The sequence below is a fragment of the Rattus norvegicus genome, chromosome 10 (assembly GCF_036323735.1).
Source record: "Rattus norvegicus strain BN/NHsdMcwi chromosome 10, GRCr8, whole genome shotgun sequence".
NCBI lineage: Eukaryota > Metazoa > Chordata > Mammalia > Rodentia > Muridae > Rattus > Rattus norvegicus.
This window is the reverse complement of record NC_086028.1, coordinates 54,951,085-54,977,977: the sequence shown is the minus strand read 5'-3', so window position 1 is coordinate 54,977,977 and position 26,893 is coordinate 54,951,085. Positions and strand designations below refer to the sequence as shown.

The window sequence follows — 26,893 nt, the reverse complement described above, 5'->3', positions numbered from 1 at the left end:
TTCTGAAGTAGTCTGGAAGGTGTAGGATTTCCTAAAAGTTCACATTCCTTGACCCCAAATTCCCCAAGACATTCGTATTCTGCCCCACCGCTAATCTGCTTTTCTCAGATTGTCGCGGTCGCGTGATCTGCTGCTCCGAGTTGAAGCCATCCTACTTTCATAATAGGCCTCCTGGCTCAGGAAAGGCTTGGGCGGGATATCTAGCGCCAAGGTTCCGTAAAGCTCTCTATTAGAGGACTGGCGGTGCCCCATCACCCTGGGAGGCCTCTCCACAAATATCGGCTACTTCCAATTGATTGGACGCGCCATCTTGTCTGCTTATGCATATTCAGAGGATCCTGAATATTCATGAGCGAGGGCCGTGCGGCCCCTCCCTCCAACCCTCCCCCGGAACAAGCTCCGGAGAACCCGACAGGCCCCGCCTTCTTTACCGATGCGTAGAACAAACCATTTTCCGGGTTGGGGGGGGAAATTAATGAGAGACTTTAGCTGAAAATGAGCATGGACGCCAAAGCTGAGTAAAGATGGCTTAACTTTATCCTCCATTCTGTAATCCGTCAGCTTGAGTGTACGGGAAGTCGGCGAGGGGGGCGGCAGGCTCAGAAACATTCTCCTCCTCCTGTCGCGTCAGAAAGAACACCCAACCAGGGAGCCGGAGCCCTGGCGTCAACATCTCTGGCGCGCGCGCTCCATGTAGGCCGGTGCGGGCGGCCCCGTAGCGCAAGGGAGGGCGGGAAAGGAAGGGGCGGGACACAAGGGCGAATCTATAAAGGGCGTCATTCAGCCAGTTCTCTCCTCAGAAGCGCCGAGAGCGCGACCGGGACGGTTGGAGAAGAAGGTGGCTCCCGGAAGGGGGAGAGACAAACTGCCGTAACCTCTGCCGTTCAGGATCCCGGTTACTTATTTATTCGTTACCCCTTTTCTTCTTCCTCCCTCCCACAACCTCTTCCTTTCCTCCCTTCTTTTGTTTCCTTTTTGGGAGTCGACGAATCTCCGGAAAGGGAAAGAAGGCTTTCTTTCGGCCCTTTTCGTTTCTCCGCCTTCCTCCTTCCTCCCCTCCCCCACCTTTCCCTCCTCCGGCCTTTCTCTTCTTATTCTGGGAGGTCTTTCCTGGAGGCCGCCCGGACGGGTTCTGAGCACTTAGGCGGCGGTGGCGCAGGCTTTTTGTAGCGAGATTTGCGCCTGCGCAGCGCGTCTGCCTCGCCATGCACGGGGGTGGCCCTCCCTCCGGGGACAGCGCATGCCCGCTGCGCACCATCAAGAGAGTGCAGTTCGGCGTCCTGAGTCCGGATGAGTTGGTAAGCTGCTCCGCCCTTCTCTCTCCGATGCCTCTGGCTGATCCTCTGGGAGGATGGGTCAGTGACGCTGATGTTGTGCGGGGTCCAGCCTTCAGCTTCCCAAAGTTAATTATGTCAAGACCTAGACCAGCGTGATGTTATATGTCTGTGATGAGTGTTTGGCTGGGCAGAGAAGATGATTTCGTACTTGAGCATCGCTACGGTTCAACGAGACAAGAGTTGAAATTTGTACAGTAAATGGATTCTCAAGTTCTTCTCCTTTTACAAATATTGAGCACCGTGTTATGTGACAATCGGGCACCGGGAACACAGCTGCACAATATAACAAGAACTCGACCTTCTAAAACACTGTATGTGGTAAAAATAGCAGAGAAGACAGCACAAAAACAAAAAGAATGAGCAAAAATAAATTCAGTTAAGTTCCTAAATTAAAGCAAAACGAGAAAATAAAAGCAAAACGAGGTAATGCTGTATAAAGTCTCTGAAATTGAATGGTGTCAGGTTTAGAAAACATGCCTGGGGAGGTGACATTACCCAAGTAATGAAGAGTATAACAGTCATTGAAGCCATAGATTCCGGGGATACATGCTTTCTTTTTTAGGTGGAGGAAACAAATGTTAATGGAACTGAGAGAGAAATAAACTTATATTCTGAGACTGAAAAGCCAATGTTGGGAAAGGGGTTAGTGGGTGAGGAGAGTACCCTGAAAAAGCACAGGACATTGTAAAGAGTCAGGGTTTCTATTTTCAGTAGGAAACCACTGGGTAGTTATAAGCATGGCAGTTTTTATACACATGCATGTACAGTAGCTCTGTAAAGAGCTGATGTCAAGTGGGTGAGAATAGGGAAAGCTTCTGGAGACTTGGACTTCTGGACAGGAGAAAATAGAGTGGAACTGAAAACAGGACAAACATTAATGAATAAAGGTAAATTTTCTGGTGACCTACAATAAGCTAAGCATTGTACTGAAAGAGTAAGGCAGACAAGAGCCACTTCTCTATCAAAGGCTCTATTAACAGCTAAAATACGTAAATTGGGAGACAATTTGTACTGTGATGGACAAGGTTTGATTTTTCAGGGTTTTGCTTGTTGGTTTTTGTTTGTTTTTGTTTTGTTTTTGAAATGGGTCTCTATGGTTCTGGCTGTCCTGAAGCTCATAGACCAGGCTGAATTTTTCAGTTTTTGCTGGAACTGAAAGTCAGCCTCGTGTGTGTGTGTGTATGCATGCTAGGCAAGTGCTCTGACCACTTGGCTACATGTATTTGAAGCTCTTGGTATTTTGAAACAATCTTCCTGTTCAGTTCAGGCTGCCCTGGAAATGGTGATTCTTCTACCTTACCTTTCTGAGTTCTGAGAGCATAAGCATGTACCACCACACCTGGCTTGGCTAGATTTTATTTTTTTGTTTGTTTGTTTGTTTGTTTGTTTTCCTTTCACAAATTAAAAAAAAAGATTTATAGGGCTCAGCAATTAAGAGCACATTTTTCTCTTGTAGAGATCCCAGGTTCAATTTCCAAAACCCAGTGACAGCTCACAACCATTTGTAACTCCAGTTCTAGGGGATCTGACATGTTCTAACCCCTCTGGACACTATATGCACTTGGTGCGCAGACATACAATGTAGGCAAAGAACAGAATACACAAAAAGGAATTAGGGCCATGTATGGTGGTGCACACCTTTAATTCCAGCACTCTAGAAGAGAGGGAATCTCTGAGTTCCAGGCCAGCCCAGGTTACATAGTGAGATTCTGTCTAAAACAACAAACAAAGAAAAGGAATTGTGTGGTATAGAAAACTGAGTAAGGGATGTGAGTGTGAGTTGACAGCAGTGGGGCAAGTATCCATCAGTTGGCTTCCTAAGGGTTGGGGAATGGCTCAGTGAGGGGCACTAAGGTTCTCCCTTCAGTCCTCAACTTTACAAAAAGGTTTCCTAGAAACAAGTAAAATGTTTCTTAATCTGATAGCAAAGATGAGAAAATGGGCGTCGTCATGCATTATTGATAGAATAAATTGTTAAGTTTTTTGGAGGTCATTCAGTCTTTAATATATGCATCTCTTGACCCAACACTATACCAAGAATTTTTTATTTTTTAAATTGAGATGGTTTCCCTGTATAGTCCTGGAACATGCTTTGGACTAGACTACCCTCAAAGTCACAGAGATCTGCCTACCAAGAGTTTCCACCACTCCCGGGCCAGCCTTTACTTTTACCTTTACTACAGGATTTACTTATCTTATCAATATTGTGTTTTTGCCAGCATGCATGTACACCATATGTGTGCCCAATGCCTGAGAGTCAAAAGAGGGCATTGGATCCCCTGAAACTGGAGTTATTAGTGTAGTGAGCCACCATGTAGGTGCTGGGAATCAAACCTAGGTCCTCTGCAAGAGTAACAAATGCTTTAACCATTCTGCTATCTCTCTAACTCTTCTTGCTTTCCTTTTGCAACACTGACCTGCTTACCTTTTAACACTGCAAGTTTATTCTTGCTTCAGAGGCTATTTAATCAGTCTCAGCTGCTTAGAATAATATTGCCCAAACCGTATTGCCTGTTCTTCATGTCAGTGTTCTGTATTTAGATGTCTCCTCTGACCATTTAAATAGCATCCTTCATTCTGTAACCCTACCTTTTGTTTTACTTCAGTAGCCTGCCACTGTTGGAGGATTAATTTCTTGACTTTCTCTTATTTATAGAATGCTGCTACTCAGCATTCCAAGTAGTTCCTGGTACTTACTGGCATGTAATTAAAATTAGTTGGGTAAATAAGTTTTAACATGATTTGAAAATGACAATCCTAAGTCACCTAAATATTAACTGATAGGAACCCTTGTTGAATAACTTAGGCCCTATCTTTAGAATAGAACAGGGCTGTTCCATAGTCTAAATCCAATCTTCCCAAACTGCTGTCACTTTTGAAGCAATGTAGCAAAGTCATAGGAGCGCAGGGTATTCTGTACTTTGAAAAGAAGCATAGGTTCTCTGTACTCTAGTTGCACATGGTTCAATTTCAACATTAGATAGCGCTAGTTCCCTTTGAATGACATCATATGTTTGTAAAGCTGAATTGTTTTGGTTTGGTTTGGGTTTTTTTGTAGTTTTATTTAAGTATGTGTGAGGTGGAGGTTCTCACAGAGATCAGGGGCATATCATCCCTTGGTGCTGTATTCAAGTTGTTTACAAAAAATTAGATAAAAGATTTAGTGTGTGTATGCGCGCGCGCGCGCGTGTGTGTGTGTGTGTGTGTGTGTGTGTGTGTGTGTGTGTGTGTGCATGCATGTGCCAACCATGTGTTTGTGGGGGAGTCTGAAGAGGTGTTGGACATCTGGAGCTTGAGTGTTACAGGCGGTTGTAAGCCACCAGACACAAGTGTTGAGAACCACCTCCAATTATCTACAAGAGCAATATGTGGGTGCTTTGTTGTTGTTTGCTTCTGGGGGGTTTGATTTGGTTTAGTTTGTTTTTGCGTGTGTGTGTGTGTGTGTGTGTGTGTGTGTGTGTGTGTGTGTCTCCCTGGCTATCCTGGAACTTGCTTTGTAGATCAGATTACCCTTTCACTCAAGAACTTCAGAGATTTACCTGCCTCTGCCTCCTGAGTGCTGAGATTAAAGGAGTTTACCACCACACACAGCACTGTGATCAGTGTAAGCACTGAGTTGGCTCTCTGGCTGTTTTGTTTTGTTTTTGAGACATGTTTAGATCTGAGTTCTGGGGTTAGAGGCAAATGTCACTGTACCTGGATCATGAAGCTGCCATTTTAGCAAGTGCTCGGGGCTAGTAGATTTGGAGCATGAAATAAGGGAGCTGTTAGCCAAGAATTGAGGAGTTGGACAGTACCTAACAGTTTTAAGTAAGAAATTTCAGTTATTTGGGGGAAAATAAAACTATTATTATTTCATTATTTATTTAAACAAGATGTCCATGTAGGCCCAGGCTGGTCTTACATTCTCATTCCTCCTCCTGAAGTGATAGGCACATGTCACCATACCTGGCCTTATTTTAGTGAATTAAAATAGTCTTCGGCTTAAGTGTTAATTTATTTTCAAATGGCTACTGGTTGCTAAGACTTTTTTTTTTTTTTTTTTTGGTTCTTTTTTTCGGAGCTGGGGACTGAACCCAGGGCCTTGAGCTTCCTAGGCAAGCGCTCTACCACTGAGCTAAATCCCCAACCCCAAGACAAATATTTTTAAGTTTGGGTTTTCTTCCTTAATGGATGGATCTTTTTTTGAAGGTGTTATGAACAGATCAGAGAAAAGGTTACTTAACAATATGTAGAATGAGGTGGGTTTTGTTTTGTTTTGTTTTGGGGGGGAGGTTGAGACTTGATCTCACTATATAGTCCTGGCTGATTTAGAACACATTGCATAACCCAGGCTTGCCTCAAACTTGGGCTCTTTTTGCCTGAGTCTAGAATAACAAGCATGGGCCATTGTGCCTGCCTTTTATAACCCTTTTTAAAAAATACAGCACTTAACAGCTGGGGGATGGCTCAGCTGGTAAAGAACCAGCTGTGCAAGCATTAAGACCAGAGTTTCGGTTCCTTGTAGCCATGTAAAAAAACAGGTGTAGAGGTGTGCTCCCATAATCCCAGCAGTGAGGAAGTAGACAGCAGGGTCTCTGGGGTTTGCTGGCTAGTTAGTATAGCCACATTGGTGAGCTCTGGGTTCTGTGAGAGAGCCTGTTTTTGAGGGATTTACATGACTTTAGTTTGGATAGGAAGATGGGTAATAAGGGGCTTTCTGTGAAATGTTTCTCAAATCTTAGAGTAGAAATTGAGTTACAGAGGGCTCTTTGAATTGGCAAAATGTCTGCTGCTAGGACTAGACTCAGTGGTTAAGAGCATATACTGGCCTTGAGGGCCTGAGTTTATTCTCAGAACCCACATTAGTGACTCCTATTACCTGTAACACTAGCTCCAAGGAGATGTGATGTCTCTGACTCCGAGGACACCTATACTCATAGACATATACCCACACACAGGACACGCATACTCATAACATAAAATTAGATTTAAAAAGAATGTATGGGGGTTGGGGATTTAGCTCAGCGGTAGAGCGCTTGCCTAGCAAGCTCAAGGCCCTGGGTTCGATCCCCAGCTCCGAAAAAAAAAATGTATGTTGCCATGGGGCTAAAGAGATGACACAGTGGTTAAGAGCGCTGGCTACTGGACTTTAGTTTAACAACCAGCACCTACTGCCTAACTCCGAGTTCCAGGGAGTCTAGTGCCCTTTTCTGGCCTTCTCTGGTAACAGACACACATGCAGTATGCATGCAAGTAGAACACTCAAACACATGAAAATACATTTTTTAAAAAGTTCGCTAGATGTGGTTGGCAGTGCTTGTAAGTCCAAGGCTGTCCTGGTCTACACTGATAGTTCCTTAAAAATGCTGTTACAGGAAATGATTGAGTTGGGGTGGGGAGCTAGGAAAGTTAGTATTGTGGTGTGTGTGTCTGTCTGTCTTTCTCTCTCTCTGGGGGTGGGGAGGACCTGGCAAAAACCCTTACACATGCTAAACAACCACTAAACAATTTCCTCAGTCATTCATGTACTCTCTGAGGTAGGTAGTATGAGTTACACTAATGAATGAGATTATCTTTATCTTAAAATGAGTTACCATCTAATAAGGGTCTGGTTTCCTACAATCGCCAGGATATTTAACCATATGCTAGTGTGTATGCTAGCCATTGAAAAGGATGGAGAATGTGTGTGTGTGTGTTAATTATACACATATATCATATATATATACATAGACACACACACACTGGTCTATGCCTCAAGGATTATAGTCAAGTGGGAATACAGATATAAGCAAATAGTTAAAGTTGTGCTTAGCAGAACCTTGCCAGTATGAGTAAGACTAGAGATAAGGCTAACAGAGCAAGCCAAGATTTCTGCATCGGGCACTTCTTCCTGATTGCAGACATTGTGACCAGACACTTCACACTCTGGCCACCTTGCCTTTGCTCCTGAGATGGACAATAGTCCCTCAAAGAGGGGAAAAAACAACCAAAAGCAATTGAAAAGAGGAATTGATTGGAAAGGACATCTGAGCTGAGTCTTAAAAATGAATGAGTTTATTCAGTGTGTGTGTAGCAGGGTAAGACCAGAGAGAGGAATTTTGAGGTAACTTGCTGTGGTAGAAGTATAAATATGTAGGGAGAGAATGTAGCAAATGAAGCTATAAAGTGAGTTGGAGGTCTAGGCTATAAGGACCAGGACCTTGTGGTTTGATATAGGCAGATGAAAGAGAATGAGGTATTAATGAGGGTGTAGAGCAGGCTGGCTGGTTGGTTTGTTTGTTTGTTTTTATTATTTGTGTTTCGTGTTTTTCCCCTTGACCTGGGGTAACACACAAAAGAAAAGCCAACCTGTAAAACACACACACACACACACACACACACACACACACACACACACACACACACACACACACACACACACGTTTAAAGGTTAAAGTAGTGAATAATCCCAAACTATCATTTGTTAAATCTTTGGTGGAATAGTCCTTCCATTTATGCATTCATGCTTGCTGCAAGGAGAGCCTCTGGACTAGTCTCAGGATGCTTGGAAGTAAAATTAGTCAATTAAAAGGGTGAAGCTTGGGGTTGGGGATTTAGCTCAGTGGTAGAGCGCTTGCCTAGGAAGCGCAAGGCCCTGGGTTCGATCCCCAACTCCGAAAAAAAAAGAACCAAAAAAAAAAAAAAAAAAAAAAGGTGAAGCTTGTTGAGTACTGACTAAGCAGAGAGAGGTGGGTTTTTTTTGTTTTTTTTGTTTTTTTTTTTTTTTTATTTATTCATTTATTATATATAAGTACACTGTAGCTGTCTTCAGATACACCAGAAGAGGGCATCAGATCTCTTTACAGATGGTTGTGAGCCACCATGTGGTTGCTGGGAATTGAACTCATGACCTCAGGAAGAGCAGTCGGGTGCTCTTAACCGCTGAGCCATCTCTCCAGCCCGAGGTGGGGTTTTTTAGTGTGCTTCCTTAGGCTCCTATGTACTGTGTATACCAGTGGCCAGATTCATGTCTGTTTCTGTGTTTTTGCATTTCATGTATCTCTTTTTTTTTTTTTTTCTCTCGGAGCTGGGGACCGAACCCAGGGCCTTGCGCTTCCTAGGCAAGCGCTCTACCACTGAGCTAAATCCCCAACCCCTGTTTTTGCATTTCATAGTGAGCAAAATTCTCTTCATGTAGCATGGGACATAGAGAAGCTGGTGAGGGTCCAGCCTAGTAATTTAGTCCCACCCCAGGCCTGTCTCCTGAGTCCTATCATCTTGATTGAATTTATTTACCTATTTGTGTGGTGTTGAGGCAGGTATTGTTTTGTTGAGACACAGACTAGCCATGAAGCTCTAACTGACACGGAACTCAGAAAGTTCTGCCTGCCTCTGCCTCTGCCTCTGCCTTCGCCTCCTGAGTGCTGGAACTAATGGTATGTGCTACTACATGCAACCAGTTTTGGGTTTTTACAACCTCTTCAGCCTGTATCTTCAGACTTTTGGTTTCTGCCAAAGAGTAGCTGGTCAGATCCCTGTTAAAGGGTTGCTGGTTTGACACTGGAGAAACTTTGTTTTCTTAGAGTTTCTAGTACCTTCCTTAGTGCCAGGTCTCAAACAGTGTATTTTAGTGTTAACAAACAGCTGTTGAGAACTCCCCATCTACTGACAGGCATGTGAGTGGGATCCAGGGTCCTCAACTTGTCTGAGGTCATAGGTTACATAGGGAGTCCAAGGCCAGCCTAGACTGCACTAGATGATGTCTTAAAAATAAATGAGTGGAGTTGGGGATTTGGCTCAGTGGTAGAGCGCTTGCCTAGCAAGCGCAAGGCCCTGGGTTCGGTCCCCAGCTCCGGGGGGAAAAAAAGAAAAAAAAAATGAATGAATGAGTGAGTGAAAAAATAATAATAATAAATGAGTGAGCTGGTCATGGCGATGCATTATCCCAGTACTCTGGAGGCAGAGGGTGGCAGATCTCTAAGTTTAGGGGGAGCCGGGCTACTTAGTGGGATTCTGTCTCAAAAAAAAAAGAATCATTGTTTCTGCTATAGTCTAGGAGAGTTGGATGAGCCTATGTTTAGTACTAGAGACTGTTGGGTTTCATTTCTGTTGACTACTTAAGACTGAAGGCTTGGGTAAATAACTTCATTCCACATCAAGTTTCTAGTATCTTAAGAGTAAGGATTCATTCCTAGGAGGTCAGTGGTTAGGATTAGAGGAACAAATTTTGTCCATATCTCAAGAGTTTAACACTCAGTGAAGAAGCTTTATTAACTTTGAGCTTTATACCTCTAGAAGCTGGTAAACCAAAGCTGGACTAACTTGAAAGTCTGCCTTTTGTTGTATGAGAAAATACTAAAGATGGCCTTGGCCACCTTAGCATGCTTGAGACCCTGGGTTTGACCCCAGGTCTACATCCTCCTCCCCTATCTATTCAACCGAACAGAAAGAAAGACTTCTCTTCGGCGCTCCTCTAGTTCTCTTCTCTGAATTGGCCCATTGAGTCCTGCTTCTGTCTTTCTTGGGACTTCAGCTCTGGGACTTTCTGCTCTGCCAGCCTGTGTCCTTGCTTACAATAAAGTTTCACCTGGCTATGAAAGTGTTCAGACAATTTAGGCCCTAAGAAGTAAGTGGTAAAGATAGGGGTTAAGAGATGAGACTTAAGTCCCCAGTGCCTGCTCCTTTTCAGGAACTGAAGTTGAGTTGGTAGACAAGTCTTACAACACACCGGCTCTCAGGCTTATTGCAGGAACAGAGATTCTCCAGGGACTCTGATAGTCATTGGCCTGATTTCAGCTTAGGAGAAGAAAAAAGAACAATATTTTGGTTTTGACACTGAACTCAACTCTTTTCATCTCTTTTTTTATGTTAAATCTTACTGATGTCATAGTGACATAGAATTTAACCCAGAGAGATATTTGGGATTCCAGTACTAGCTAGAGGCAAAGTGGTGCTTGTGTAACCTTAGCTTTTGAAAGAAAGCAGCAGGAGGATTTTGAGTTTGAGGCCATCACGAACTACATAGCAACACTTGTCTCAAAACACTAACAATAGGAATAGAGCCAACAAGGCTCATATTCTGTTGGAATACATGCCAACTCACCCTCTACTCCTCATGCGCACAGAGTGGCTGCCTGGAACATGCTTTTGGGATGTGTTACTTGAGTCTAGTATTCCAGAGGTTTAACTGTACTAACATTCCCATTTCATACCTGGTTAAACAAGTAGTTTGGGTTTTTCTTAGGCCATATTACAGAACTCTTCGGCTCTGCACACTAGGGATCCTACTTAGTTGGTACTGGCTTTTTTCTGCAGAAGCGGATGTCTGTGACAGAGGGTGGTATCAAATACCCAGAGACAACAGAGGGTGGTCGCCCCAAACTTGGGGGACTAATGGATCCACGACAGGGGGTGATTGAGCGGACTGGCCGTTGTCAAACATGTGCAGGTAAGTACTGGGGTTAGAGGAATCCCTAAGGACATAGTTGTGGGTCTTTAATGTCAGGAATGGATGAATACCTAAAAACCTGGTCTCTTACCTAGCGGTGGTGGTTTATGCCTTTGATCCTAGCACTTGGAGGTAAAGGGAGTCAAATTTCGGAGTTCTAAGCCAGCCTGGTTACAGAGAAAGTTCCATGACAGCCAGACCTAACTACACAGAAACCCTGTTTCAGAAACAAAGAACCCAAGTCTTTAGAGTCAGTGGAGACTTTGAAGAAAATGTCTGGTATGTTTTTCCATCGTAGGAAACATGACCGAGTGTCCTGGCCACTTTGGCCACATTGAACTGGCCAAGCCTGTGTTTCATGTGGGCTTCCTGGTGAAGACAATGAAGGTTTTGCGCTGTGTCTGCTTCTTTTGCTCCAAACTTCTTGTAGATTCTGTGAGTAGGGCATTGGTCCCTAGTCTGGGAGGGTGGTTGCTAGCTAGGGCAGGGCGAGGGAACAGCTCCAATTGACCCTGCTCTTTTTCCCCCAGAACAACCCGAAGATTAAGGACATCCTGGCCAAATCTAAGGGGCAGCCCAAGAAACGGCTTACACATGTCTATGACCTTTGCAAGGGCAAAAACATCTGTGAAGGTGGAGAGGAGATGGACAACAAGTTTGGTGTGGAGCAGCCTGAGGGGGATGAGGATCTGACCAAAGAAAAGGTGACAGGGACTTGCTAAAACTGGGAAAGTGGCTGTAGAAAAATTTGGTGAAATCACACAGAACTGTGAAGTATATTGCCTGGTGTGGTAGGAATAGCCCTGTGCTAGGTTCTAATGGTTCTTCTCTCCTTGGAAGGGCCATGGTGGCTGTGGGCGTTATCAGCCCCGGATCCGGCGCTCTGGCCTGGAGTTGTATGCTGAATGGAAACATGTTAATGAGGACTCTCAGGAGAAGAAGATCTTGCTGAGTCCAGAACGAGTGCATGAAATCTTCAAACGCATCTCAGATGAGGAGTGTTTTGTGCTGGGCATGGAGCCTCGCTATGCCCGGCCTGAGTGGATGATTGTCACGGTGTTGCCTGTGCCTCCTCTCTCTGTGCGACCTGCTGTGGTGATGCAAGGTTCTGCTCGAAACCAGGTAAGCTGCTCTATGAATCCTTACTAGGTATCTGGGGAAGGAGCATGCAATTAGAGGATGTTTTAGATATACTTAGATGTAGCATGTGTAAGGGTCAGGTGGACTGGTCTGAGTTTGAAGATATTTTGCCACTTGATAGTTGTGTAACTTTTTTTTTTTTTTTCGGAGCTGGGGACCGAACCCAGGACCTTGCGCTTGCTAAATCCCCAACCCCGATAGTTGTGTAACCTTTAAAGATACACGTAACATGGTTTTCCAGGGTAGAGTGAAGGAAGTTTGACTGGATGCTTGGCACACTCATGCGGTGGTGGCCTGCCTGTGATGATGCTGACTTTTTACTGCAGGATGATCTGACTCACAAACTGGCTGACATTGTGAAGATCAACAATCAGCTGCGGCGGAACGAACAGAATGGTGCAGCTGCCCATGTCATCGCAGAAGATGTGAAACTTCTCCAGTTCCATGTGGCCACCATGGTGGACAACGAACTGCCCGGCTTACCCCGTGTGCGTCTGCACACTCCTGCCCTTATGGATTGGAGCCAGGGTGGGGGCCAGCATGAGGCAGCAGAACTGTGGAGGAAATCCCAGTGCTGACTACCTGGGTGCCCCTTCCTATGTTTTCTTATAGGCCATGCAGAAGTCTGGCCGTCCCCTCAAGTCCCTGAAGCAACGGTTGAAGGGCAAGGAAGGACGGGTTCGAGGGAATCTAATGGGCAAGCGAGTGGACTTCTCAGCCCGCACTGTCATCACCCCTGACCCTAACCTATCCATTGACCAAGTTGGTGTGCCCCGCTCCATTGCTGCCAACATGACCTTTGCAGAGATTGTCACACCTTTCAACATTGACAGGTGTGCTTTAGTCCATAAACCTTGTCCATAGTGGCCACGGTAGAGAGATGGGGCCCATGTTCTCCAACCTGTCCCTTTCTCATCTGGAAGAGACGGCTTGGAATGAAGCAGGAAGACACTAAAGTTTATAAGTTTGGCATCCACCTGGGCTTTGGGATAAAGGTGGGAATGGGTGTTTTTTGGAGAGTATTTTGCTCACTTCATACTTCTTTCCTTCCTAGACTTCAGGAATTAGTACGCAGGGGAAACAGCCAGTATCCAGGAGCCAAGTACATCATCCGAGACAACGGTGATCGAATTGACTTACGGTTCCATCCTAAGCCCAGTGACCTTCACCTACAGACTGGCTATAAGGCATGTAATAGGCCATGACCATTCTTCCTCCTGTAGAGTAAGGGCTGGCCTAATTGTAAGCTTGTTGAGTGGTTGGTTATTTTAGGGGAGGTGGCAGTCAGTGTTGTGGGTTTTGTCTGAGACACATTTTCATCATATATCCCAAGTTAGCCTAGAAATAGTGGACTTCAAATTCATGTTCCTCTACCTTAGTTTCTTTGTGCTGGTGTGTGCCACTATGATAGCGGGTGCCTTTTGTTTTAAAGGGTTCTGCTGAACCAGTTGTGCTGCCAGCCTCTGATGTCAAAGTGAGGTTACAGCAGCTCATGTCAACATGTATTTGGCAGGAGAGAGAGCTTCATGGATGTCTGGTTACATTTTATTATTCTTAGTAACCTTATGTTGGACCAGGGCCATGCAAAGAGGATGTTTGAAGGTGAAATAGCAGGGAAAAGGCATCGCAGTATCCTCTCCAGTCTACAAGAGACTGGGCCCACTGTCATCTCATTCTTTTTTTTTTTGGTTCTTTTTTTCGGAGCTGGGGACCGAACCCAGGGCCTTGCGCTTCCTAGGCAAGCGCTCTACCACTGAGCTAAATCCCCAACCCCCATGTCATCTCATTCTTAGTGTGCCTCCTGCGCTGAGCCCTTCTCTGTACCTCACCTTTCTAGGTGGAACGGCACATGTGTGATGGGGACATTGTTATCTTCAATCGTCAGCCAACTTTGCACAAAATGTCCATGATGGGGCATCGGGTCCGCATCCTCCCCTGGTCTACATTTCGCTTGAATCTTAGGTTAGTTCTCTACCTGAGGGAATCAGGCTGAGATGGGAACAGGCCAAGCAATTTCATTTTATATCACTGAAGACTAGTCCCAGCTCTGACTTCTTGCTCTGTTTGGCTACAGTGTGACAACTCCATACAATGCAGACTTTGATGGAGATGAGATGAATTTGCACCTGCCTCAGTCTCTGGAGACACGGGCAGAGATCCAAGAGTTGGCCATGGTACCTCGAATGATTGTCACTCCCCAGAGCAATCGACCTGTCATGGGTATTGTGCAAGACACACTCACAGCGGTCCGCAAATTCACTAAGAGAGATGTCTTCCTGGAGCGGGTGTGTGATCCAAATGGAAGCTGGTCTTGGGTGGGCAAAAGGGTCTGAGTGTAAAAGTGCCAGGGAAGGAGAGCTACAGTGTAGCTCCTTAATTTTTTTCTTAATTTTTAATTTTTCTTTAATTTATGATTCTGTAAAATAAAGAAGAGAAAGTGTGTTCTTTTTAAATTATTGTATCGCTTTTTTTTTATTTTCTAATTAAGAGAAAAATAAGATCTTACTATTACAATATTTTGTGTTTAACTAAAATTTGAAAGACACTTCAGACATCCTTTTGCTTCCAAAATCTTGGTTCTTTTTTTTTTTTTTTTTTTTTCTCGGAGCTGGGGACCGAACCCAGGGCCTTGTGCTTGCTAGGCAAGCGCTCTACCACTGAGCTAAATCCCCAACCCCTGCTTCCAAAATCTTGATAGGCAGGGCAGCCTTCCAAATATTCCTGAGATAATGAAACTCAATCTTTGATCTTCCTGCCCCTTTACTTTCTTTTCTTGCTGTTTACCTCTCAGGGTGAAGTGATGAACCTCTTAATGTTCCTGTCCACGTGGGATGGGAAGGTCCCACAGCCAGCCATCCTCAAGCCCCGGCCCCTGTGGACAGGCAAGCAAATCTTCTCCCTCATCATACCTGGTCACATCAATTGTATCCGTACTCACAGCACCCATCCTGATGATGAAGATAGTGGCCCTTACAAGCACATCTCTCCTGGGGACACCAAAGTAAGCTTGGCTTCTGGGTATATATGTACAGGATTGGGACATGGGAATGAGAACAAAAATCTGAGTGAGTGTTTGTCCACAGGTGGTGGTGGAGAATGGGGAGCTTATCATGGGCATCCTTTGTAAGAAGTCTCTGGGCACATCAGCAGGCTCTCTGGTCCACATCTCCTACTTAGAGATGGGTCATGACGTTACCCGCCTCTTCTACTCCAACATTCAGACTGTCATTAACAACTGGCTTCTCATCGAGGGTTAGTATAGCCAGCGATTCTAAATCATATCTGAATCTTCTTTTCCTCACTTACTATTTATCCTTTATTTGTTCAAACTGTCGTCCAAAATTGCCTAGGAGTCAAAAAATGATTGTTGCTAATGTTATTTTTCTTTCTCCCTAGGTCATACCATTGGCATTGGGGACTCCATTGCAGATTCCAAGACTTACCAGGACATTCAGAACACTATTAAGAAAGCTAAACAGGATGTAATAGAGGTGAGGGAAGGCTGGGTAGAGAAGAGCTTCTTAGGGATTTGAACTTAACTCTGCAAGAGCAAAATAGATAGAAGGGTTAGAGAGAAAGGGGGAGTAGCGACACAAATGTGTCAATGGAAACTCTGTCTCCAGGTCATTGAGAAGGCTCATAACAATGAGCTAGAACCCACCCCAGGAAACACATTGCGCCAGACATTTGAGAATCAAGTGAATCGCATTCTCAATGATGCTCGAGACAAAACTGGCTCCTCTGCACAGAAATCCCTCTCTGAATATAACAACTTCAAGTCTATGGTGGTGTCTGGAGCTAAAGGGTCCAAGATCAACATCTCCCAGGTAAGAAGCTTCATTTTTCCAGATAGGTGGCCTGCTCCAAAGTCTGGAAGAAGGATGGTGTGAATATGTTTTGGTGTGAGGAAAGATGGGAAAAATAGTTGGGATTTTCTCACCACTGCCACTGCAATGTTAGGGCTTGAAGATTCCAACATTGATCCACTCACATGCAAAAGGCCTTGTTTTGTTTGTTTTTCTTTTTTAAAAAAACATGGTTTTGCTGTGTAGCTCAGGTGGCATATGAACTTAGTATCTTTCTGCCTCCTCTTTCCAACTTTAGGTTTTGGGCATGCACTACTATTTCTATCATAAATCCATACTTTGAATGCAAGCGGAAATGATATGCAGCCTTTTTCCTGTTAGGTCATTGCCGTTGTCGGGCAGCAGAACGTGGAGGGCAAGCGGATCCCATTTGGATTTAAGCATCGGACTCTTCCTCACTTTATCAAGGATGATTATGGTCCCGAGAGCCGAGGCTTTGTAGAAAACTCCTACTTGGCTGGCCTCACTCCCACTGAGTTCTTCTTCCATGCCATGGGAGGACGAGAAGGTCTCATTGACACAGCTGTTAAGACTGCTGAGACTGGTGAGGCCTTTTCTGAGCTCTTGTGAGATGGGAGCAGGGATTCTGGTCTAAAGGTTCCCTGAGGTGAATTTTGGTCTCTGCATCTTTGAGCTTTGTTGTGCTCTTGCCTCAGATCTTTCAATTAACTCCCTTTCCCAGGGTATATTCAGCGAAGGCTGATAAAATCCATGGAGTCGGTGATGGTGAAATATGATGCAACTGTGAGGAACTCCATCAACCAGGTGGTACAGCTACGCTATGGAGAGGACGGCCTAGCAGGCGAGAGCGTTGAGTTCCAGAATCTGGCTACACTTAAGCCTTCTAATAAAGCTTTTGAGAAGAAGTAAGAAAGCAGGAAAATACACCCTGGTCTTAGTGCCTTGCCTGAATTATACAGTATTCCCTTTGGAAAGGTGACCTCAGGCATTTTGCAGCAGGCTTTACTTTTAGCACCAACATTTCTCCACCCATTTGAAATAGTTGCTGCCTGGGAAAAGAGTGAATGTAGAGGCAGATTGAAATCTGTCCCTATTTGTTCCTGTGGTAGTAAAAAAGTATAGAGGAATGGGAAAAAGTATAGAAAGCCTAGGGTCCCATTAGCTGTCCCTGTTCCTAGTGGTCTGTTCACATTTGGGAACCTCACAGTATGCCTTAGGGGGGTAAAAGCACAGAGCCCATTTGTCCCCTGATTTCACCCCTTGTCATCCCCAGGTTCCGTTTTGATTATACCAATGAGAGGGCCCTGCGGCGGACTCTTCAGGAGGATCTGGTAAAGGATGTGCTGAGCAATGCCCACATACAGAATGAGCTAGAACGGGAATTTGAACGGATGCGGGAAGATCGGGAAGTGCTCAGGGTCATCTTCCCAACTGGTGACAGCAAGGTACATAGAAATAGGAAGTGCTAGACTGGGGGGGTCCTGCTGTTGAACTGTCATCCTAATGGATAGTCCTCACATTTAATCCCTCTTCCCTCAGGTGGTCCTCCCTTGTAACCTTCTGCGGATGATCTGGAATGCACAGAAAATCTTCCATATCAACCCTCGCCTTCCCTCTGACCTGCACCCCATCAAAGTGGTAGAGGGTAAGCAAATGGGGTGGGGGGAGAAATAAAAAGAAAACATGACCACCTAGGTTTGATGGAGGAGAATGTTTATTGTAGATAGAGGGAGAGCATAGCCAGAGGCAGGGACATTTGGGCAAGTCCACTGGTCATACCCTGAGCCATGTGAGGAGAAGGGAGAGGGGAAGGAACCAGGTTCAGCAGACAAGAGGCCAACAGTACCAAAGGGGTGGTAACCAAAATGACCAGATTATATAGAGAAGAGCCTCCACTGAAAGGGTAACCAGTAGGGACTAAGGGATGCTGAGAGAGAGAACCTGGAGGCCAGGTCTGCTTTGATATGTTAAATAGGAACCTCAGCCTTTGTAAGTAGTGCCCGCTTTGCTGTCTCTGGACTAGACTGGAGGATTAGACTCCGCTATGGCTTAGTCTCACAATCTCTTTTCCCCTCCATGGGCCCCAGGAGTCAAAGAATTGAGCAAGAAGTTGGTAATTGTGAATGGAGATGACCCACTAAGTCGGCAGGCACAGGAGAATGCCACTTTGCTCTTCAACATCCACCTAAGATCCACACTTTGCTCTCGCCGAATGGCTGAGGAGTTTCGGCTCAGTGGAGAGGCCTTTGACTGGCTGCTCGGGGAGATAGAGTCCAAGTTCAACCAAGCCATTGTAAGTGTTACACTTCTCCTTACCATTGATTTTTTTTTTTTTAATTCTTTTGTTTATTGGCTTCTTTGGTTACTAGGAATAGCCTGTTTCTCTTCACATTTCTTGGTATGTTAATTAGACACTGCAGCCTTTTTCCCAGGTTTGAGACGTAACCACTAGTAGTGCCTGCTTTGCTGTCTCCAGACCAGACTCAGGACAGGGCTGCTATGTATAGCACTGGCACTGTATCATAGCAGCATTAAAAATGAGGGGTTGCCTGTCCTGTGTGAAACAAACATGTTGATGCAAAGTGATGGTAGTGCGGTGTGTAATGAGGAAGTGAGTGCTGGGACTGGGGTATGAAATTGGAGTCTTATTTTCCTAGAATGTCTCCTGTATGTCTAGTTCAAGTAAAAGTAGGGAATAAAAGAAGTAGAAAAGAGAGTGTAGGTGCTGGAACCTGTTTCACTGTGAATCCAAGGATCCATTTCCCTCTTCTGACATAGCCCTACGTGAACCAGCCCCATGTATATTATGCACATAAATACATGCAGGCCAAGATTTGTACACATTAAATAAATTTTTTTTTTTTAAGATTTATTTATTTTATGGATATGAGTACACTGTTGCTGTCTTCAGACACACCAGAAGAGGGCACCATATCCCATCACAGATGGTTGTGAGCCACCATATGGTTGCTGGGAATTGAACTCAGGACCTCCGGAAGAGCAGTCATTGCTCTTAACCACTGAGCCATCTCTCCAGCCCTAAATAAATCTTCTAAAATATTTTAAATAATAAAATATGAAAGAAAAATATAATTTTTTTGCATATTCTGAATCTGAGATGAATCTAGTGTTACATGTTAATTAAAAGTGCATTGCAGGAGGGGGGAGGACTGGAGAGATGGCTCAGAGGTTAAAAGCACTGACTGCTCTTCCACAGGTCCTGAGTTCAATTCCCAGAAATCATATGGTGGCTTACAACCATCTGTAATGGGATACGATGCCCTCTTCTGGTGTGTCTGAAGAGAGGGACAGTGTACTCACATACATTAAATAAATAAATCTTTTTTTTTTTAAGTGTATTAGGGGCAGTGGTGGTGCAGACCTTTAATCCCAGAACTTGGGAGGCAGAGGCAGGTGGATCTCTGAGTTCAGTGCTAGCTTGGTCTTCACAGAGAAACCCCATCTTGAAAAATCAAACAAGGGGTTGGGGATTTAGCTCAGTGGTAGAGCGCTTACCTAGGAAGCCCAAGGCCCTGGGTTCGGTTCCCAGCTCCGAAAAAAAGAACCAAAAAAAAAAAAAAAAAAAATCAAACAAAAAACAGCAGAAGTACATTAGAAAGTACAATAACATTAAAAGAATAACTTAAATGGAAAGACAACCCCCATGTTTTATTCTTTTGTTTATTGGCTTCTTTGGTTACTAGGTTTGGATTGGAAAACTCAAATGTTGTTAAATGTGACTAATCTTCCTCAATGTGATCTATAAATTTAGCACAGCTTAGGTATGATAGTTTAATAGATGGAAAGTGCTAACCACCAAGCCTGATAAACCTGAGTTGTCTTCAGAACCCCCATGATGGAAGGAGAGCACTAACTTTTATGAGCTGTCTTCTGACCTCCACATATGTGCCATGACATACATGAGCCTACTCATGAACATATGTAGATATCATGGAGAATGTAGACATGGGCTCTGTGGTTTAGAACACTGACTGCTTTTCCAAAAGACCTGAATTTAAGAATTCTAGCTCCAGTCACAGGATCTGACACCCTCTTCTGACCTCTGACCAGCATATACATGCTGCACAGCATACAAACAGGCAAAAACACCCATGCAAATAAAGTAAAATGTTCTTTAGAGACAAAAAAAAATGGATTTAGCATATTATAGTATCTTTTCTGGGTGTGCAGCATATCCCAAAGTGATGCAGAATGATAGTTTATAAACTGAAGCCCTCGCAAAGGAAATAATGTTCTTTCTTTTTGCTACACTCATCTTCCCCAAATCCCTTTATAATTACCAGATAGGCTCATCCTAACAACTTGCAAGACAGGCTTTGTCTAATGCCAGTTTCCCCTAGGCCCATCCTGGAGAAATGGTGGGAGCTTTGGCTGCTCAGTCTCTTGGAGAACCTGCCACTCAGATGACCCTGAACACTTTCCACTATGCTGGTGTATCTGCCAAGAATGTGACGCTGGGTGTACCTCGGCTTAAGGAGCTCATCAACATCTCTAAGAAGCCAAAGACCCCTTCACTCACTGTCTTCCTGTTAGGCCAATCTGCCCGAGACGCTGAGCGGGCCAAGGTAAGCATCAGGATAATGGACTGTCTAGCAAGAACAGGTTGAGTCAAGAGATGATGATACCTCTGAGTATGACACTAGGTCAAAGCCCAACCATGTCCTGAGTCCCTGTCTCTTCCTAGGACATTCTTTGCCGCTTGGAACATACAACATTGAGGAAGGTGACTGCCAACACAGCCATCTACTATGACCCCAACCCTCAGAGCACAGTGGTGGCAGAAGATCAGGAGTGGGTGAATGTGTACTATGAGATGCCTGACTTTGATGTAGCCCGAATATCCCCCTGGCTGCTGCGTGTGGAACTGGACCGAAAGCACATGACTGACCGGAAGCTTACCATGGAACAGATTGCTGAAAAAATCAATGCAGGTGAGGCTGACTGGACAGCCCACATGGTCACCTTACTGGAGTCCTTAGAGTCACTTATAAACGCCTCTGCTTTCCAACAAGTCTTTTTCAGGATCCTTAAACCCTTCAGGTCCTCTTTGTACATAACTTCCTTCCCTTTCCCAATGTGTTTTAGGTTTGGTTTGGGTGTGTTCGTGTATACATGCCTTGCATGTCTGGAGACCAAAGGATGACATTGGGTGTATCTTCCTTTTTGATACTCTGGCTGCTGGAACCCACTGTGTTGTCTGGGCTGGATGACCAATGAGTCTCTAGGATCCATCCATCTGTCTCTGCCTCCTCATGCCCAACGCTGAGGTTACAGATAGTCTATTAAATGTGCGTTCTCATGGGCATTACTGTTTCCACCAGGCTTTGGCGATGATTTGAATTGTATCTTCAATGATGATAATGCAGAGAAGCTGGTCCTTCGTATCCGCATCATGAACAGTGATGAAAACAAGATGCAGGAGGTAAGTGGAGACCCAGGGGAAATAAAATAGAATGGGGGGTTGGGGATTTAGCTCAGTGGTAGAGCACTTGCCTAGAAAGCGAAAGGCTCTGGGTTCGGTCCCCAGCTCCAAAAAAAAAAAAAAAATAGAATCGGATGTGGTGCTGTGATTACAGGGGTGTGCCATCTGCAATTGGATGGTTCTAATCTTAGCTATTTCAAGTCAAGGTGGGAGAATAGAAAGAATTACTTTAGAGAGAGTTGTAGCCGGGTAGGTAAAAGAGGAAAAGTCCTGATTGTAAAAAAGTCTTCGAAGCAATAAACAGGCGGGCCTGTATCTCAGCATCTGGGAGGGTCAAAACAGTTAGAATAAGTCCACTTAATTAGAACAGTCAGGTTCTAGTGTTGGCCTGATACTTAGCTGGAGTAAGTACAAGAGTGTTAGGTGTTGTTTGGTTTGGCAGTACTCAGCAGATAGAGGCAGTTGGATCTGTTGAGTTCCAGGCCAACCAGAATTGATCTATTGTGTCCTTGGATGTCTGATGAAGCTGCTTATCACCTGACACTGAAGTTAAAAATGATTGTGAGCCACCACATAGGTGCTGGGAACCAAACCCAAATCCTCTGAAAGGGCAACAAACGTTCTTAGTAAATCTTTCCGTCTACTTCAGGGCTCCTCAATGTTAACTCCTATTTCTGGTCTTAAACTCCTGCTCTTCTGCCATCACCTCCCAGTTACTGGGGGGATGGGTGTGCTTTACAATACCTACTATAGAGAGAATGGTTAAAAAATTAATAGCAGATTGATAGATTATACTATGCACAAGTGGACACTGTGGGCTCTCAAAAAGGGCTATTCAGGCAAAAGGTGTGCTGCCAACCCTATGGCCAGAGTGTGAGTCCCAGGAACCTATGTGGTTGAAAGAGAGATTAGCTCTTACTGTAAATTCCATATTTATGAGTGTGCATCTAGGGTTTCAGAGATGACTCACTCGTTAAGAACCGTGGCTGCTTTTCCAGTGGACTCAAGCTCAGTAATTCCCAGTACGCTGGTACTGGTTTACAGGGAGACTCTTGATTACCTTCTTCTGGCCTCTCTTGAGCACTACACACACATGTCTGCATGTACAGTCATACATGAGACAACACACCTATACACAAATAAAACTCTTTTTAAAAAAGTCACTTTTAATCCAGCACAATTAATTTAATTAAAAATACTTTTTAAAGTAGAAAATGTGTTTTGGTTGTAGGGTGTAGTACCTCTTCTGTTGTGTGTACACCTTTAATTCCAGTGCTTGAGATGGGGGAACAGGAAAACCAGCTTATCCTCAGCTACATGAGATTCTCTTTCAAAACAATTTTTTTTTTCTTTTCTTTTTTTCAGAGCTGGGGACCAAACCCAGGGCCTTGCGTTTGCTAGGCAAGCGCTCTACCACTGAGCTAAATCCCCAACCCCTCAAAACAAATTTTTAAAAAGGAGTCTAGGGACTGAAGAGGCAGCTCAGGTCAGGAGTTCAGAATACTGAAAAATACTTTTTTTTTGGTTCTTTGTTTTTTTTTTTTAATTTATTCATTTATTATATATAAGTACACTGTAGCTGTCTTCAGACACACCAGAAGAGGGCATCAGATCTCTTTACAGATGGTTGTGAGCCACCATGTGGTTGCTGGGAATTGAACTCATGACCTCTGGAAGAGCAGTCGGGTGCTCCCAACCGCTGAGCCATCTCTCCAGCCCGGTTCTTTGTTTTTTAAGACAGAGTTTCTCTGTGTATCCCTGGCCATCCCCAACTCACAGAGCTCCGCCTGCCTCTGCCTCCCGAGTGCTATGTATCACCACTGCCCAGCTTAGTGATTAAGTAATTAATTAGTAACTTTTAGTCCTTTGAGAAGACCCAGGTTCCATTCCCTGCACCAGGCACACATGTTGTACACAGTCATACACATAAACAAAGTAAATATATATAAGTGTCATAAAAGCTAAGAGTCTTAGTGAAGCCAAGGAAGCAATTCTTTCTTGGTAGATTGTAGTTTGGGGAGGGACCAGGGAAGAGATCACAGCAGCTGGGCTTACTGACCTCACTCTTGTTGCAGGAGGAAGAGGTGGTGGATAAGATGGATGATGATGTTTTCCTGCGGTGCATTGAGTCCAACATGCTGACAGATATGACCCTGCAGGGTATTGAGCAGATCAGCAAGGTCAGCATCTGTTCTACTCTGTAGCCAACTCCTACTTGGGCCCCCGCTCAGCCTGACTGGAGCTTGCTTTGTCTCTCTAGGTATACATGCACTTACCTCAGACAGACAACAAGAAGAAGATCATCATCACAGAAGATGGGGAGTTCAAGGCCCTGCAAGAATGGATCTTGGAGACAGATGGTGTGAGCCTGATGCGGGTGCTGAGCGAGAAGGATGTAGACCCTGTGCGCACTACGTCCAATGACATCGTGGAGATCTTCACGGTGAGCCCAAAGAGCATGATCTTACAACCTAAAAGTCTCTCTAGGAACTCCCCATGCTTAGGCTTTCTGTCTGGATCCATTTTAGTTTGAAATGGACTGCCCAGGTATTCTCGCTGCCAATCTGGGTAGTGACCGAATCAGGAAGATGAACAGAGCTAACTTGGTTTGACTCTTCCTTTCAACTCTATGACAGGTACTGGGCATTGAGGCTGTGCGGAAGGCCCTGGAGCGAGAACTGTACCATGTCATCTCCTTTGATGGTTCCTACGTCAATTATCGGCATTTGGCTCTTCTGTGTGACACAATGACATGCCGTGGCCACTTGATGGCCATCACTCGTCATGGAGTCAACCGCCAGGACACTGGACCACTCATGAAATGCTCCTTTGAGGAAACGGTAATAACAGCCTTTTCCCCCTGGTTTTCAGAGATAGGACTAAACTACGTAGCCTTTCCTAGCCTTAAACTCTTAGTAATCCTTAGTCTTCAGAAAGCTTTGGTACAGGACAAGCCCAGCTACTAATAACAGTTGTGGGGGTTGGGGATTTAGCTCAGTGGTAGAGCGCTTGCCTAGGAAGCGCAAGGCCCTGGGTTCGGTCCCCAGCTCCGAAAAAAAAGAACCAACAAAAAAAACAGTTGTGTGAGAGGCAGGGTCTTACTATGTAGTCCTAGCTGGAACTCAGAAAGATCCTTCTGTTTCTACATCCCAAGTGCTGGGATTAACCATACCCAGGTCAGTAAAGGTGGCTTCTGAATAGGTTGAAAGAAGGGAACTTGTCTCGAGAGTGACTGTGCAGGCCATTGGCACTGTCCTCCACTGTTGACGGTTGGGCTGTGGTGATGAGCAGCCTACTCTGAGTGCTATGGGTGTGGATTGATGTTTCTTCTGGTTGGTCAGGTGGATGTCCTTATGGAAGCAGCTGCACATGGGGAGAGTGACCCCATGAAGGGAGTCTCTGAGAATATTATGCTGGGCCAGCTCGCTCCAGCTGGTACTGGCTGTTTTGACCTCCTGCTTGATGCTGAGAAATGCAAATACGGCATGGAAATCCCCACCAATATCCCCGGACTGGGGGCCGCTGGACGTGAGTCTGAGGGCTTCAACTGTGTTAGAACTGGCTGGGTCTGTGGGGCATGCGTAAGGGCAGACCTACAAGGGAGCTGTTCCTCATAATTCACTCTGGGCTTCTTTGCAGCTACTGGCATGTTCTTTGGCTCTGCACCCAGTCCGATGGGAGGAATCTCTCCTGCAATGACACCCTGGAACCAGGGTGCAACTCCAGCCTATGGTGCCTGGTCCCCAAGTGTTGGTGAGTAGCCTAGTCCAGGAGGAGAAGCATTGGACTTCATGGGTTTGGGGACTGGGGAAAGCGATGTGCTTGAGCTCCGGCTGATTCCATCTGTTGTTCCTTCAGGGAGTGGGATGACCCCAGGAGCAGCTGGCTTCTCTCCCAGTGCTGCATCTGATGCCAGTGGCTTCAGCCCAGGTTACTCGCCTGCATGGTCTCCCACACCAGGCTCTCCAGGCTCCCCTGGACCCTCAAGCCCATATATCCCCTCACCAGGTGAGCTGTTGTGCTATTTCCTCCTTCCTCCTTGTTTCTATGCAGGGTTCTCCACCACTATCTCCCTTTTTGTCTTTTCCTACAGGTGGTGCTATGTCTCCCAGCTACTCACCAACATCACCAGCATATGAGCCGCGCTCCCCTGGGGGCTATACACCGCAGAGCCCCTCATACTCCCCTACTTCTCCTTCCTACTCCCCAACGTCTCCGTCTTATTCTCCAACCAGTCCCAACTATAGTCCTACCTCACCTAGCTACTCCCCAACCTCTCCTAGCTATTCCCCAACCTCTCCATCCTACTCACCAACCTCTCCATCCTACTCACCAACCTCTCCCAGCTACTCCCCAACCTCTCCCAGCTACTCCCCAACATCACCCAGCTATTCTCCAACTTCTCCCAGCTACTCACCAACATCTCCTAGCTATTCCCCAACATCTCCCAGCTACTCACCAACCTCTCCAAGCTATTCTCCCACCTCCCCCAGTTACTCACCGACATCTCCAAGCTACTCACCAACTTCTCCAAGTTACTCACCAACTTCCCCAAGTTACTCACCCACTAGCCCTAACTATTCCCCAACTAGTCCCAACTATACCCCAACCTCACCCAGCTACAGCCCAACCTCACCCAGCTACTCACCTACTAGTCCAAACTATACACCTACCAGCCCTAACTACAGCCCAACCTCTCCAAGCTATTCCCCAACCTCACCCAGTTACTCTCCCACCTCACCCAGCTACTCTCCCTCGAGCCCACGGTATACACCTCAGTCTCCAACCTACACACCGAGTTCACCAAGCTACAGCCCTAGCTCGCCAAGCTACAGCCCTACTTCCCCCAAGTATACCCCAACTAGTCCTTCCTACAGTCCTAGCTCACCAGAGTATACCCCAACTTCTCCCAAATACTCACCTACAAGCCCCAAATATTCACCCACTTCTCCCAAGTATTCTCCTACCAGCCCCACTTACTCACCCACCACCCCAAAATACTCGCCAACCTCTCCTACATATTCACCAACCTCTCCAGTCTACACCCCGACCTCTCCCAAGTACTCCCCTACTAGTCCTACCTACTCCCCAACTTCTCCCAAGTACTCGCCCACCAGTCCCACCTACTCACCCACCTCTCCCAAGGGCTCCACCTACTCTCCCACTTCTCCTGGCTACTCCCCCACCAGCCCCACCTACAGCCTCACCAGTCCAGCCATCAGCCCAGAAGACAGCGATGAGGAGAACTGAGAGTGAGCAGGACACAGCAGCAGCTGGTTAGGGTCAGACAGCCTCCGTGGCCTGTGGGTCACTTCCCTCACAGGCTGTGACCCTAGCCTGGGTCCCTTGTACATAACTCCTTATGATGAAACCCTCTGGAAGTTTTGGACCCCATTTTTGATGGGCCTTTTGCCTTGTGCTCCTACCCCTTGTGCTGTCTCGGACTCACTGATCCAGCTGCAGGGTTGGGTGCCCTGCCAGCTCCCTGCCTGACTCCACCATGAAGGTCTTGCTTGCCTGTGACTTGATTGGAATTACAGGTATTTTAACTTTGGAAGGCTAGTTCCTGCTTTGGGTCACATCTGATCTGGAAGAACAAAGCTTAAGCTGCCTTTGTTATTTTTTGAAATTGAAATAAAGTTTACTAATTTTGACCAAGAGTCTATGTGTGCTGCTTAATCGGGGCTCAGAGAGGCAAGAATTTCCAAGCTCCTTCAGCCTTCTAGAAAAAATAACA

General features: G+C 45.5%; 1 protein-coding gene across 3 annotated transcripts; it reads left to right on the top strand.

Annotated features, from left to right (window-relative positions):
- The first annotated feature begins 798 nt into the window (after nt 1-798).
- On the top strand, nt 799-26,816 carry Polr2a (RNA polymerase II subunit A). 3 transcript variants are annotated; one of them, NM_001427041.1, is made up of 29 exons: nt 799-1,298; nt 10,614-10,746; nt 11,045-11,181; nt 11,277-11,450; nt 11,587-11,868; nt 12,213-12,374; nt 12,499-12,719; nt 12,941-13,073; nt 13,724-13,848; nt 13,961-14,171; nt 14,678-14,887; nt 14,970-15,138; nt 15,283-15,377; nt 15,510-15,713; nt 16,074-16,296; nt 16,435-16,618; nt 16,987-17,158; nt 17,253-17,358; nt 17,801-18,006; nt 20,075-20,299; nt 20,419-20,665; nt 21,056-21,156; nt 23,232-23,336; nt 23,417-23,599; nt 23,793-23,996; nt 24,498-24,684; nt 24,796-24,909; nt 25,015-25,164; nt 25,250-26,816. In NM_001427041.1, exons 1-29 carry the CDS (start codon nt 1,206-1,208, stop codon nt 26,404-26,406), a joined length of 5,913 nt encoding a protein of 1,970 aa, NP_001413970.1. In that variant the 5' UTR covers nt 799-1,205; the 3' UTR covers nt 26,407-26,816. The 3 variants fall into 3 exon arrangements, with proteins under 3 accessions (NP_001413970.1, XP_063125589.1, XP_038943240.1); XM_039087312.2 differs by lacking the exon at nt 799-1,298 and adding an exon at nt 1,507-1,648 and having other exon boundaries at nt 25,250-26,810; XM_063269519.1 differs by lacking the exons at nt 13,724-13,848; nt 13,961-14,171 and having other exon boundaries at nt 1,162-1,298; nt 12,941-13,066; nt 14,671-14,887; nt 25,250-26,810.
- Nucleotides 26,817-26,893: the final 77 nt, after the last annotated feature.

Bases quoted from the DNA above. Each gene is read 5' to 3' on its own strand.
- Polr2a (NM_001427041.1), top strand. From the start codon at position 1,206: ATGCACGGGGGTGGCCCTCCCTCCGGGGACAGCGCATGCCCGCTGCGC. The intron at 17,159-17,252 runs GTACATAGAAAT...CTCTTCCCTCAG, and splicing joins TCCCAACTGGTGACAGCAAG to GTGGTCCTCCCTTGTAACCT. The intron at 21,157-23,231 runs GTAAGTGGAGAC...CTCTTGTTGCAG, and splicing joins ATGAAAACAAGATGCAGGAG to GAGGAAGAGGTGGTGGATAA.